The 15,199-nt window shown below is 45.7% G+C and overlaps 1 protein-coding gene across 2 annotated transcripts in view; it reads left to right on the top strand.

Annotated features, from left to right (window-relative positions):
* Positions 1-350: 350 nt before the first annotated feature.
* Positions 351-15,199, top strand: part of ENTPD3 (ectonucleoside triphosphate diphosphohydrolase 3) — a 32,801-nt gene continuing 17,952 nt past the window's right edge. Inside the window, exons 1-5 of one of the 2 annotated variants that reach the window (XM_041734547.1) lie at positions 356-427; positions 801-924; positions 1,509-1,560; positions 4,123-4,250; positions 11,260-11,377. In XM_041734547.1, the coding sequence (XP_041590481.1) occupies positions 1,521-1,560; positions 4,123-4,250; positions 11,260-11,377 (286 nt within the window). In that variant the 5' untranslated portion in view covers positions 356-427; positions 801-924; positions 1,509-1,520. Of the gene's footprint in view, positions 428-800; positions 925-1,508; positions 1,561-4,122; positions 4,251-11,259; positions 11,378-15,199 lie in introns of both variants that reach the window. The other variant, XM_041734546.1, reaches the window with a different exon arrangement.

Below are 15,199 nucleotides of genomic sequence, written 5' to 3' on the forward strand. Positions count from 1 at the left end.
CTTCCGCCTCGCGGAAAGCCGGGGCCCGCGCCCACCTGTGCACGCGCACGAGGTGCCTGGTTTCCTCTTCGCCCTGCCCCCACTCCCCCTCCAGTTAGGCTTGGGGTGAGGATGGAGGAAACCAAAAGAGAGATCAAAGGGTCCTTGGCCTCGGTATTGATGGAAGAGGGAGTCAGGCGGTGGACACCCTCCTGGCCTCCGCCAGGTGAGCTCCGGCGGGATAGGGGTGGAGGGCACTGGAAGGGGGGGAAGCCCGGGTGCTGGGCCTTGACCCCGCCGGGGGCGGTCCCCGGCGGCCCCGCCCCGCCCCGCCCCGCCCCGCCCCGGCTCCCCCGCCTCCGCAGAGCCTCCTGCAGAGCCTCCTGCGGGCTGCGGCCGCCTGTCACTGCGGCAGCGCCGCTCGCGCTCCTCCGACGTCCGCGCGCAGGTGAGGACCGGGGACCCCGCGCCCCAGCGGCTGAGGAAGGAGCGGGAAGCTTCGTAGATCTGGGAGCTGGGAGGGAAGGAAACGAAATCGGATCCCGCCGAGGGCCGCAGGGAGGGAAGGAAGGGCGCGCGCCCCGGTCCTCGGCGGCGGGGAGGTGGCCCCCGCCAAGCCCAGAGAGGGGGACGCGTCTTCACCGGGCGCATCCGAGGCTCCGGCTCCGGGGATGCGCGGGCGCGTAGCTCTTCTGGCTGTGTGGAGACACAGTTCCCGAGCGGGGCCTCCCAGATGCTGGGGCTCTGGATCCCGGGGGCCCCACATCCGCGTGCAATTGTTTCCAGCCAGCAGCTAAAAATACCCCTCCTGGATCTTCCAGGGGCGACTCCCGGCTTGCGGGTCGCCAAGCCCCACAGAAACCTCCCTTGCCGCTGTGATTTGAAGAAGAGCCCTGCCTCAGCCCCGTGCATGTTACTGATAGGTGGAGGATTTGTTCTGCCCAGGTTGGTGTGTACAGGTGGAAAAAATCTGCAAGAAATGACGGACTTAGCTTTTGAAAATTTTCAGTTTAAAATTTCGGCAAGCCTGTTCTCTTCCTTGCATCTGCGGAGGTGACCCTGGAATTTAAGCCCAGCCTTGGGTTTATAGGCAGAGAGGGCTGCGTTTATCTGTCCCCCAAGAGGTTTTTAATTTTTTTTAATTTTTATTTATTTATGATAGTCACAGAGAGAGAGAGGCAGAGACACAGGCAGAGGGAGAAGCAGGCTCCATGCACCGGGTCTCCAGGATCACGCCCTGGGCCAAAGGCAGGCGCCAAACCGCTGCGCCACCCAGAGATCCCCCCCAAGAGGTTTTGACCTGGAAGAAGTGAAGTGGGTTCCAAAGCGGGTTTCGCCTCCTGATAGGCTTTCCTGCTGGTAGTTGTGGCTTTCTACCTGAGGACCAGGAGGCAGCCGCCTGGCCGTGGCCAGGAGACTGCTTATCCCCTCCCTCCCTCCCAGCACAAATGTTCTTTAGCACTGCAAGTTTCTGGAACTGAAGTCGGGGTCCACCGACACACTATCATTCTGTGTTCTCTCACCTGCAGTTGGGAGGAAAGATGTTCACTGTGCTGACTCGCCAACCTTGTGAGCAAGCAGGTTAGTATCTCTCGGCAGGCAGCAAGTGTGGCGTTCTCGAGTCACACTCCCCGTATCAGCCTACAGTTCTTCCCGCGTGTCCCCTGCGAACGACCTTAACGTCTTTGGTTGGAAACTCGGTTGCTTACCAGGGTTTCATCACCAGCATTCCTCAGGTGGAAGTAATGCTTTTCATCACAGCTACACGAAACAAGGACTAACATGCATGTTCCACTGAAATGGTTTTTCCGGTTTGCATAATCCATTAATTTGGCCGTTTGTGGTTTCTCTTACCAAGCTGTGTGTGAGATCTGCTTTAGAATATTGTAGATTTTGTGATAAACTCTAAAGTACTTACCTCTGTCCTCTGCTTCCATCCCAGTGTTGTTGCTGGCACAGCGCCTACAGCGTCCTGCATTCCCTACCCCCACCCTAGGTCAATATTGTTACCCTTGTAACTGGAGGCACATATGTAGAGTTCACACACACACACACACACACACACACACACACACACAATCCAAGCTTGTCCTGCCTGCCTACCTCTGGAGCATGTTTTGCAGTTGCTCATGTGAAAACCCAGAAGGGTCTGGCCTCTCCACCCTCAGACACCTTGTAATTACAGTGTTTGCTCACTCCTAATGACAGCACAGCTCTGAGCTACATTCTCTAAATGAATGAGACCTGGTCTAGTCCATTTTGCTTTGTGATAGGCTTTTCTGCTGGAGCAAGGGTTTGCTGAAGGTAATCATAGCTATTTACCTGCTAAGTGCTGAAGCACAGAGAGGACTGGGAGGCCAGCCACACATCTGTGGTCGGCAGACTGCTCACGTATCACCTCCCTCCGGCCCCTGGACAGATGCTGTCTTTAGCTGTGCGCCAAAACTGGGCATTCTTGTCTTCCAAAAGGATATAATTTTAGAATGGTAGGGGCAATTTATACAAATCTTGTTTTGTAAAAGGAAACTATACCTAAGAAGCCTAGTTTACTTGGATTTTCACATTTTCCTCAAAGGACTTTGGAAGGTTTGATGAATCTTGACAAATGCACACACCTATATACCCCGTAATTCTCAGAAGATATAGAGGATTTCTGTTACCCCAGAAAGTGCCCCTGTGTTCCTTCCTAGTGAGTCCCTACTGCCAATCCCCTGGGCAGTCACTGTTCAGATTTCTGTCACCTATTTTAGAACTTCACATGGATGAAATCATTTCAGTATAGAACAGTATTTGTTTGTTTTTTTTTTAAATGTATTAATGTATTTGCTACTTTATTTATAAAATTTCCATTAGCCCACACTGGTTTAAGACCCAAGTAAATATCTGCTCAAAATCATTTATGTAAGCAATATTAGTTTAATACATAGACATAGTCCATTATGGTAATTATATACTTTTATACAATACAGCTATAATTATCTTTATTCAGAGGCTATATATTTAGTTGAAGATTATTCATAGGCCTTGTTATTATGATTATTATTTTGCTCTTAAATGGATATAGTTTACATGTTTTCATTGAAATACAAATGCCAGAGTTGATATCCCTTTGGGAGAGAACACATGGCTTAGGATCTAGCTATTTTTTGTGAAGATGTAGGTGAGACCCTATGCCTTCACTGTAGACACAGAAAAAATCACTGAGATTAACTTCTTACTGCAAACCCAAATATTTCAGAAATTCATACATGTTACTATTTGTGTAATAGTATATTACTGTGTACTGGATTTATAATCATTGATTATATCTGAAGTATAGTATTGATTTCTTTTATTTATCTGATATTATTTTTAGATGAAATATTATATCACCTGCTTTAATAGAAAACCAATATTTTGAGAATTCTATTAGCCTACATATTATACATCATTAGTTTTAGTTGTAAAGTTCAATATTTCATCAGTTGCATACAGCATCCAGTGTTCATCACATTGTGTGCCCTCCTTAATGCTCATTACCCAATTACCCCATCCCCCCACACCGACCTCCCCTCCAGCAACCCTCAGTTTGTTTCTTAGAGTTAAGAGTCTCTCATGGTTTGTCTCCATCTCTGTTTACTTAGAAAACCTGTATTTTAAAAATCTACATTGAAATAAATGTTATCTTTTTTAAGATTTTATTTATTTATTCATGAGAGACACAGAGAGAGAGGCAGAGACATAGGCAGAGGGAGAAGCAGGCTCCATGCAGGGAACCTGATGCAGGACTTGATCCTGAGACCCCAGGATCATGCCCTGAGCTGAAGGCAGATGTTTAACTGCTGAGCCACCCAGGCGTCCTGAAATAAATGTTATTGTAAATCACCTCAGGGACAATCAGTAATATACATAACACATTTTAGGAGATAGTATAAACTATGCACACTGTCTCTGCAAATGCTATCTATTCCACTCTTTGAAGGAAAAATAAATGGGCATTAGAGTCCAATCTCCACTCCAACTTTAAAATGAGGCCTCATTAAAGGCCTCATAAAGGAAGTGATGTATGCATATGTTTTGTATCCAGTCTGTGGATTCTACAAAGAAAGCCAGTGCCTTGTTCCTACTTCTCCCTCATGTGTCTTCTGGGTCTTCCCATTTTAGGCCTCAAGGCCTTCTCCCGAACCCCAGCCATCATCGCCTTGGTGGTCTTGCTTTTGAGTGTTGTGGTGCTTGTGGCCATCACACTCATCCAGTTTCACCACAAAGAGGTCCTCCTTCCAGGACTGAAGGTAAGTGTGAAGGGATTAGCACTGATGGGATGGGCTGTGACATCAATTATTCTACAGCTGTGACTTAGATGAAAAGCCTTTTCTCTGCATCCAGTGGGAGAAGACCCAAGGGAGAACCGAAAGGATCTTTGGTGTAAGACCTAAGGGAAAAGCTCTGGACATACTGGTTTTGTAACATTTGACACCAGAGAATGTTAATGGTGACACCTTCTCTAAGGACTGTATGTCCTTACTTTGACTCCTGACTGTTGCCCAAAGCTAGACTTTGTAGCCCAGGTATAGATGGCTACCAAAGATCTACCAGCTTGTGCATTCCCCAAGACCACACAACCCTGATCATGAGTGGAGACCAGCAGACCCAGACTTCTCTTCTGGCCTAACCTAGGAAACAAAACATCAAGGACTTGAAAAAGTCTCCTTGAGCTGTATGTCTGCTACCTCTTTTGAGTCTAGAAGTGTGCCATGATCCTTCTAACTCTAACCCTTGAAAAATTACTCAGGATCTTATGCTCAGTTTTAGAGGCTACTCTTAGCCCTTGATAAAGTCTGTCCCCAAATGGCCTCTCAGATGATGCCTGATAGTCTGAGAACCATGTATATCACCCCAGCCTTGGTGTAAGGGCAATGGGAGGTGATCTCCTGAGAGGCTGTCAAGTGAAGTGGAAGAGTTCTTCAGTCATTTGGGTAGATGTTGGCAAACTTTTTCTGTAATGAGCTAAATAGTACATATTTTAGGCTTTGATGGTCATTTGTAGTCTCATATCTTCTCTCTCTTTTTTTTTTGTCTTCTTATGATTCTTTAAACATGTAAAAACTCTTAGCCTAAGGGCCATAGGAGCCAAGAAATTCAACTGTAATTTGAATCTCATTTAGCCTTTACCCTTGTCCTCATGTGTCCTTTCTATATCTTCCTGCTCTTAGTGACTGTTCAAAGGCTATACTTGAAGTAGAAGTTTTTTAAGTTGTTAAAAGATAAAATAGAAACTAATATTGCCTCAGCTTTGTGGGTGTGTTTGACCTACCAATCTGAGGCTGCTCTTCTGGAAGATTAAAGTAAAATCTCCTTTAGATAATGGCATTTGGCTCTTTTATAGGATGTTTTACAGTAAGAATCTTAGTACCTCCCCCCTGCCATGAATAACATGAAGAAAAAAGAAAGAAAAAAAAAAAAAAAGGAAAGAAACCTTATGCAACTGTCCAATGATGAGAGGAAAACAAATTATCCAGTTGTCCAAAAACATTAGCCAAGGCCTAGAGAAGCTATTTCCCAAGCTCCTGGCACTGCCTTCTTCTATAAACTACAGAAAATCAGGATTGCAACTGGGAGTAATACTATCTCCTTACACTTTGTAAGCCGCTGTTCCATTTAGTGAAACTTTTCCCTGAGTTATCTCATGTAACCCTTGTGACAGCTATAGCAGAGGGGCAAAGGAAGTATTGTCACCACCATCTTGCAAGTGAAGAAACATAGGTTTGGCCAGGGAATGGCAGACCAGAAATGACCAACCCTCCTGTTCGTAAGGCCAGGGTTTTCTTCCCTCACCTCTCTCTTCTCCTTGATCCTAAGTTCAGAACAGAGAACCCAGGAGAAGACACTGGCCCCCAAGAGGATAATTTTTCCTCCTTTACATAAGAAGAAAGATGGGGAGGTGGGTGCAAATGCAGGAAGTTTTGCTGAACTGGGGGATGGAAGTATCCCCCAAGTGGGGGGAAGGCTTATAGCCCTCTTAGACCTCTAGAACCACTCTTATACCCCATATTTCAGAGGAACACCTCTAACTGTATTCCAGAGTTATCTCTGTCCACAGCACAGGGAATGTGCCCACCCAGAGCCATGCTTCACCTTCTAGAATAATCTGTGGTGCCGGGGTCTGTGTGGGCCTCCTCCTGAGGACTGACCTCACCACTGGTCTGAAGGGTGCCAAAGGGGCAACTGTTTGCAGAGAGTGTAGACAGAGAATAGATGTGGAGTCTGGACCACCACACCTTCTACAATCAACATATAGGTGCATGAGGCTCTTTAACTCTATGTATTTGCCAGAGGTGGGATGAAGACAAGTGGAAGTTAAAAGGGAGAGTAAAAGACTTCATTTATAAAATTTCCCCTCAGGCCCAATGAAAGTTAGGGATAGGCTGGTTATGGCAGTTGTCAGCTGCTGGCTTCCACTCTATCTGGGAGGTAAGAGGTAAGTCTTCTGTTCATACTGGAGGAACATGGAGGAATTGACAGAAGACCAGAAAACCGAGTAGAGTAGACCCCAGGGCAGTAAGGAGGCTACCGCTGAAGGAGGTCCTGGGTCAGGTGGGTTCCCCTGATCAAAGATGTGAGCAAAAGTAGACCATCTGGGAAGGACCCCGGAAGCACAGGCCGAGGGTGGGGAAGTGAGACAAGAGGGAAGCAGCCAATGGAGGGCCTGCTATCCAGCCAGTTATGGGTAGTGGAGGCTCAGTCCTGCAGAGGATCCCTGGGAGCTGGTACAGAACTCATCCCAGGGTTATCCTCTATCAAAGGGCATCTAGAACACCTGCCTCAGAGGTATCTCATTCAAGGATACTTACACAGCAACTTCTTCTGGGTAATGGTTGAGTGGCTGCTCCCTGGGAGACATGAACTCCCTAGCATTTCCTTAACTCCCTAACATCCCTGGGCACATTGTATGCTCAGGTGAGCTCAGGTCACTGGAGAAAGCCTTAAGGCAGGTGGAAAGCGCATGGCTGGGCATCACCAGGGTAAGGCCTAAAGGACATGTGTAGGGAGCCCTCAGTGATTCTTCCACATAGATATGATTATTGTTATCCTCATTTTCCTGATGAGAAAGTAGAGGAACAGAAAGGGCAGAAAGCTTCTCACAGTTACACAGACTGGAAATAGCAGACGCGGTGCAGAAGAAACAACAGAGAGCAGAGAATGTTGGCGGCCTTGAACAAGGACTTAGAAGGACCAGAAGAGACACCTTCACCCCTTCACAAAGAGTTCAGAGATGGGATTTTTAATCTCCCCAGATCTAGCTGTCAGGCCCCAATCACAGTGTAGGGGACAGGAAGTTGTAGAAAGTTTGAATATTGGCTCAGAAGACCCATTCTGCTTAATTGGGTGGATTAAATGTGAGAAAAGACAGATGTTCTGAGCCAGTGGAACCAGAGCAGAATGGCCACTTGAAAGAACATTCCACATGCAGCTCTTTTCAGAGTGAGGACAAGCCTCTTTTTTTGGTTTTGTTTTGCAGTGTGTGCTAGGGGTGGGAAGGGCAGTTGTGGAAGTGAAGCTGAATGAATACAAGGGCTTTTAAATTGTTCTGTTGATGTTTTCATACCTGGGACCTTGTTTTGCCTTTGTGTGCAGCTGACAGTTGGTTATGAGGGGCCAGCTCCACAATGGCGTATTGGGGGGGGGGGGGCTGGAATGTTCCATAAGACCCTATTGAAAGGTGATCGCTGTCTATTAAATCCAGCCTTAGCTTACCTAACCTTGGTTTATCTGAGTTGAATGGAAGAACTATTAAAACAGTCAAAGGTCAAAGCGTCCCCAGTCCCTTTTCATTGTTACTGGTCTGACTTGTTCTACAAACCTGAAGCGTAAACATGATGGCATCACTTTTATTTTTCACTCAAGCCCTCACTTGCTTTATTATCATTAAGTCTGGTATCTTCCTTTGGAGACTTTGCCCTCCTCACCCCCAATCACAACTGTCTAGAAGCCCTGTAGCTTCTCAGTCCAATATGATCAGCAACCCCGTCACCATTGTCCCTTGCAGCCGCATGATGTCACTGTTGAAGGGGGGCCTACATAGTCCCTCTCGGGTCACACTAGATCCACATGTTGCATCAAACTCCCACTCTTGGCCATTCCTCTCCAAAGCACAACCAGGGGACGAGGCTGTGCTAAAACCATTCCCTTCTAATCCTCACCGGTTCTCAGTCATTGGGCTGGAGCTCTGGTGCCTATGGCCCTCCCTGTTTTATCCTTAGGAGAGTGAGAGTTACATAATTGGTTTCCTCCTTTCCAGAAAGACACAGCACTTTCATCACTTTGATCCACCTCCTCTCCAGCCAGATCTGCACACTACTTAACTACGAGTTTGCTTTTGAGGGACTTTTTGTCTGAACAAAGAAAGTCTGCGATATCACATCTTATTATGAAACAATCAACCCTGATAGACCTGGTTTCCTTGGAACTCAGTGAAAGCATGGGGGCTCTGTGTATAGGTTTGGGGTTGGTTAGATCTAGACTTGAGCCCAAGTCTGGGACTGTGAGCAATTATTTACCTCTGTGAGCTTCAGTTTCCCCAACTGTCAGGTGGGAATGATGACAACACCAGCCTTATGAATGCCACACTAAAGCACTGTGTGTGCCTGGTATACTGTAAATACTCAACAAATGTTTACTACTACAATTCCTATTATGATGCTAATAGTGGTGATGATGATGATGATGGTAATGATGATGATAATAAATAAATCTAAGAAAATTGATCTTATGATCTTTGCTTTTGCTTTGTTAGAAGCTCACACAGTCCTTAAGTTGGGGATCATCGGTTCATATGGAAGGCTGTTTCCTTTTGGTTAATCCACTGAGTGTGTCTCCAGTTCCATGTTCAAGCCATGTTTTTCCTGACACTGCATTAGACAGAGGGTTACTTATTGCTTTCCACGTAGCTGAACTGAATGAAATTCAGTCCCCACCCCAACCCCTCTGTCAAACCACATTGAGTGCCATTGATCTAGGCAAATGAACTCTGAAAACTGGTTAAAGACCAATTTTTCCACTTTTGAAAATGTCAGCAAATGATGGTGGTTACTCGGAAGTAGCACTGGGCTCAGGATTGGTCCCTGTCAGCACATTGGCAGGTGCCGGAAGGGCAGCCATTTCTCCAGGTTCACAGTGGAAAGTCTCTGGTTGTCCCCACCCTGGTGAAAACTGGATCCCAGGTAGGATAAGGAGGAGAATGAGAATGACCCTTCTTCCTCCTTTCTGATCTTGGCCCAACAGCCCCAAGTTTTCTTCACAGGGAAAACACACTGTTTGCAAAGAGCCGGGATCCAGAAGATGTGGAAAGGGTGGGGACCCTGTGGAGTGGCTGCTCTTGTGTGCTCCCTTGCTAGTCAGCACAAGGGGTAGAGGGGCAGGTGGAAGGGTGGTGAGGGGTCAAAAGCAGAGGGGAGGGGAGAGAGTGGACTGGTAGGGAGGCTCAGATCTCTGAGGTGCCTGGTTTCCTTCAGCTCCACCTATGCACTAATCTCCGGGTGAGCCTGCCCAGAGCAGGCTGTGAACAATGCTTCCCTTGTTTGCAGGGGGTGTCATGTCAGGATCCCTGTCAGCATTCATCACACTGAAGGCTGAGATTAAGAGGCTGTCCAAGTTCAAATACCAGTGGACACAGGATGTTCCATCTCAATATAATGGCGAGGCTGTGATTGAGGAGCTGGAGCAACATGTTTTTATTTGGTCCCATTTCAAAGGAAACAAGCACTTGTTAATAGTGGAAAGTTGGAATCCTTCCAAATGTCTAGAATCAGGGAATTAGTTAAATAAATTATTGCGCATCTCACAGAGGATGTGGGGAATGTATTGAAAATGATGATATTTTTACTGGCAGGAGAGATGTGCATGATATATTTATTAAGAAAAGAGCAATGGAAAAGACTATGTACAGTGTAATCCTCTACTGAATTGAAAACATATGTCCTACCATATATTCATATATGTAGTTGTATACACCAAAGACCATTAGAAAAGCTATACAGGAAGGTGTTAAAACAATAGTGGGATTTGAGAGGTTTTATGTTCTTTCCTTTCCTCTTTTCCTTGCTTTGTAATTTTGTTTATTTTGCTTTATTGATCTTTCCAAATAGCCTGTGTTCATTGAGCAGCCACTGAGTGTCGAGCATGTGGTCTCCTGTTTACTTCTCAAGGTTAAGTTGCCTGAAGATGGGGAAACCCAGAGAACTTAGGCCTTGTACCCAGGGCTGTAAAGCAAGCATCAATCTGAGTCACCTTGCCTCCAGAACCCAAATTCATCTTCCTCACTGAGACAAGCAGCCTAACCCCACAGCAGTGGAATTGGGGAAGAGCTGTGACCCAGAAGCCTCTGCTGCCCTGGGCTGACTCCAGGCCCCAGCACATGCTGACCTAAGTCAGCATTACGCATTCCAATCCCCATAGGCTGCTAACGCATGCTCTTTCCGGGTCAGGTTTGGTCCAGAGCCTGAGCTGGAAAGACTTGAGGGGAAGCTCTAGCGAAAGGGATGGTCCAGGACTCCTAGCCAGCTCTCCTGGGCACAGCTAGCCCTGGCACTGCCCTGGCAACACCCTTTGTCTGTTCATGCACCATGTAACTAAAGTGGTATGTCAACATTAGTTTGTGTTGGGAGGTTTTCTCCTTAATTATGGATACTTTCCTTCTGAAGGCTAATGCAGGTATTGATGTGTCTCTCCTTCGTGAGAACTTCCTATGTTGTTTTCCAGGCTGACAGGCCTGGAAGTTTGGAGAATAGAGAGCATCAGGTGACTGACTACTCATTTCCTTCCTGAGATCCAGGTGGCTTCTGTCCCCCACCTCCTCAGAGCTCTGGATGAGGAAGAAACTGAGGATGGGCAAGATTCTCAGAGTGCTAATTTTCTACCTTGGCTGCATATTGGTGTCACCAAGGGAGCTTTAGAAACCGCCAATCCCTGGGTGCACTCCCAGAGATTCCAATTTGATGGGTCTGGGATGTGGCCTGGGAACTGGGAGTTTCAGAAACTCCCCATGTGATTCTAATGTGTGGCCAAAGCTGAGAACCATGCCCTGGAACACCTGACCCACCTCACCCCATCCCCTTTCCCCATAGTCCAAGGAGACAAAGTTGGTTTGGAGAAAATCTTTTTTCCCCTTTGTTCAGCCCCTACCTATATGAAGCAGTGTGGATTAAGCCCTTGAGAGTATTTGGGGTTCTCAGTGGCCCATTGGAAAGGTGTCCTCAGAGAGGCCCAGCCCATTTCTGACTCTCCCTTCCCCCTTTTGTTCAGTATGGGATCGTGCTCGATGCCGGGTCTTCCAGAACCACCGTCTACGTATATCAGTGGCCAGCGGAGAAGGAGAATAATACCGGAGTAGTCAGTCAAACCTTCAAGTGTAGTGTGAAAGGTAAGGTCCTGAGTTTGTGCAGGAGGCCGATTGGGAAGCAAGGGAGAGTCCTAAGGGCCTTCAGAGGCCTGAAGGGATCCTGAGAAGCTGCCTGGAGACAGGGAATGAGCACTGTACTGGGCATCAGGAATATAGACAATCCTGTGCTTGTGCTGTTCCTCTCCATGCAGTGACCGTGGTCCAGTCCCTTCCCTTCCCTAGGCTTCAGTTTTCTCACGTCTGAAATATGGTGGTGCATACTGTGAGATTTTACCTTGCCACACCTGCATGAATGAAGACTGGTGGAAAACACAAGTCTCCTGGGTCAGAACCAAGGATGATTTATTGCTCACAGTAATTGCGGTAAGCAGAACATCAGCATTTTCTTGAGCTGGTTCTCTGAGCCTCACTTTGCACAAGATGATGTAAAGAGGACCAGACAGTATCTGCTCACACAATAGGTTGTATTACAGAAGACAAACCCTAAGATTAGGGAACCTGAAACATTTATAATGCTTCCCTTTTGATCTGGGGGAAAACATCCTTGAAAAAATAATTCAGAACAAAGGCAGTCAGGGCCTCTGCTCATAAGACATGCAGAAACATGAGCGAGTCATGGAGAATTATATTCCAGTAGGGGAATTGTATTCTAATTGGCTGTGTATGTCAGGGTGGGGTTGTGGTGGTGGTAGAAAAGAGGTGAACAAGGATGGACAATACATAAACAAATGGGCATGGCTCTGCTCCAGTAAAGCTTGATTTATGGACCCCAAAATTTTGAATTTCATAATTCCCAACTGTAACACATATTGTTTTAATTTTTCCTTGTTATTTAAAAATGTAAAAACTGTCTTAGCTCACAAGCTGTACAAAAAAAAAAAAGATGATGAACCGAATTTGGCCTGTGAGATGCCAACTCCTGAAACAGAACATTCTCAGCATTTTTAATGACCCTCCAAAACACAGCCTGAATTTTATACATATAAACACATATTTATATATGTTTCCTTGTTCTTCTTTCTAGTTTTGTCCCTATGCATCTAGTTTTTCCTGTTCTTGAAAATCGAATCAAACATGTATCTATATAAATGGAATCAAACATTTATTCTTCTGTAATTTCCTTTGTTCATTAACATTGGGCATTTAAGATTCATCTACACTGACAGAAGTAGCAGAAGCTCATTCATTTTTACCTGTTGATGGACATTTGTTTTTTCATGGTTATGGAAAGGATGGTTATGAATAAGGTTAAGGATATTTTTATTTATAAAATTACAAATTATAAATGCATTTGCATATTTTATATTTATATTGTGTATACTTATGGCCATTTCTGGCTTTGTGAAATACCTGTTTGTGCCTTTTTTTCAGTTTTATACTGAATTGCTTGGCTTTTTCTCATTGACTCATTGGAGTTCTTTATATATATTGTGAATATGAGTACTTTGCTAGTATTGTTATATATTATGTTGTTCTCATATCCCCTTACAGCTTATGGTTTCTCTTTTTAAGTCTCTTCACTGTGTCTTTTGATGATCAGAAGTTCTTACTTTTTATGTAGGAACAATTATCACTCTTCTCCTTTATCATTTGCTTTTTTATATTCAAGAAATCCTTCTTAACTTGAGGTCATAAAGATATTCTTCAAAGTTTCATAATTTTTCCTTCTACAATTAAGTCTTTAGTACACATAACAAACCCCACTTAGTGAGTGTGTGTATGCGTGCATGTTTTTAAAAGCTATCCTCTTTAGAGCATCATGATCTTTGACTTGGCCTGGAGCATCCCAACCAGTGTATCCTGAATGTGTTAACAGGTATACCCTTGGCCCACAGACAACAGGCTAGAGACTCTGGACCAGTTCCCCAACCCCAAGCAACTTCCTTTTTTTTACCTCAATGAACTGCCAAAATATAATAATTGGGGGGAGGGGTGTCATGGCATTGAAAAAGGGGGGAGAAGAATTAGCCTTTCCCATAGGGAGGCCAACACACTTCTTTGAATAACAGAGTCAGTTCTGATCATCTGCCCTTCCATGGAAGGCAGCTAGGAGCTCACCTATCCTGGTACATAGATGTCCCAGATTAAGTTAGAAGCTAATATTGAGATAGAGTTTGGGATGCAAGGTAATTACTAGAGATTCACACCTGTGGAAGGAAGGGAACAGAAGGAAGACTGGTCAGAAGGAAAAGTCAATCACATGGGCCTGACAAAGCTTCAGCCAACCAGTTAACCTGCACGGCCTGAATTGGCTGGGCTGCAATACTCCTTTTGAGCAAGGCAGATCTCTGCAGCTGAGGCAAACCATGAAAGAGACGACAGCTGACGCATTAAGTCTTTATTTGAAGGGGCATCTCTCTCTGGGTTCCATACAACAGGGGACTTAGGTGTTTTCTGAGTACTGATTGCATTGTTATCCATGAGACACAGGTGGCCACAACTTTGCTTGGAGCTCAGCCAGAGATCCATATCTGTTGTCCTAACTTCTGAGCCATTTCCTTACCTTCAAACATGACAGAGGGCAGCAGGATGCTTATTTAGAAAGGTGAGACCCGCCACTTCAAGAAAAGTGAGGATAGTGTAGGATAATGATTAAGACTTCACCTCATCCCTCCTATGTGAGCTCTGGGAAGTTTCTAATATCTCTGTGTCTTGACCTCTTCATCTATAGTAGTAACTCACATCCCAGAGGAATCATTTGAAGATTCTGTGATGATATATGTAAAGAAGGTAGCAAATGCATGGCATACAGTTAGCACTCAATTAAGTGTTAGCTATTATTTTTCATGGGGCAGCCCACTTGAGAGCTCCTGGTGGATATTCTTGCTAAGAAGTTAGTCTGTCCCAGATCTATCTTTAGACCCAGAGAAAAATTCAGCCAAGTCAGTCCTGCTGATCTTCTGACCATAGGAGGAGAGGTGACCTTCATGGAGGGACACAGGCAGTCTCTCAGGGAAGAGGGCCCTTGGCCACCCTGGATGTGATTTAGAGGAGGGGCAGGATCATGAAGCCCACACCACATCCATAAATGGATCTTCCCTTTGATCACAGTAGCCTCAGGGATCCATATATATACTCCAAATGACCAGAAGACCACAAACTAAAGCTCAAAATACAGAGTTAAAGTTTGGCAAGTGCCATCCCCTTGAAGACCTGTGGCTTCTCCAGGGATAATTTGGGTTTCTGGTTTCCCAGTCGCAAATTTCCCAGGACTCCCCTGCCTCAGCCGTTCTGAGAGGGGGATGAATGCTTGCTTGCCTAGCAGTGTTTCCCAGATACTCAGGCTCTTGGAAACTTCTTTCTTGGGGTGGGGAGAAGAGGGGTGGTGGAGGGGCCCTGGTAAGTATCATCAGTCCTCAGTTGCTGCTGTTTTCCTGAGCTTACTGGGTGCTGCCTTAGCTGCTGGTGCCCATGCTGACATCTGAAGCTCCGGCTGCCATTCCCCAGAGGGCACAGGGCCTCTACATGCCTCTCATCTCTTTCATGGTGTGTGGTGCTCATGCTTGCTGCTGCCTCCTCCCACAAAGGACATTCATGTGTTCCCTTTAAACCAGTGGTTAAAGTTCTTTAAACTCCACTGAAGTTTAAGTGTAACCATCCCCTCCATTGAAATAACTTAAAGAACTACTGTGGGGAGATGGGCACTGAAAGCCCATATGGCGTTGAAAGCATCCATTGCTTGGGTACATATCTTCTACTTCTGTCCCACCTTAAGTACATTTTGTGTCATCTGTCCAATCATCTTTCTCAGATTGGAATAGCAATTTCAATCCTCCTTTCTTTGGTTTGTGACTCCCAGGATCCCTTGAGCCTGTGAGCCCAACCTTGTTTTTTCTTTAGGAG

Source organism: Vulpes lagopus, chromosome 19 (genome assembly GCF_018345385.1).
Source record: "Vulpes lagopus strain Blue_001 chromosome 19, ASM1834538v1, whole genome shotgun sequence".
NCBI classification, from domain to species: domain Eukaryota; kingdom Metazoa; phylum Chordata; class Mammalia; order Carnivora; family Canidae; genus Vulpes; species Vulpes lagopus.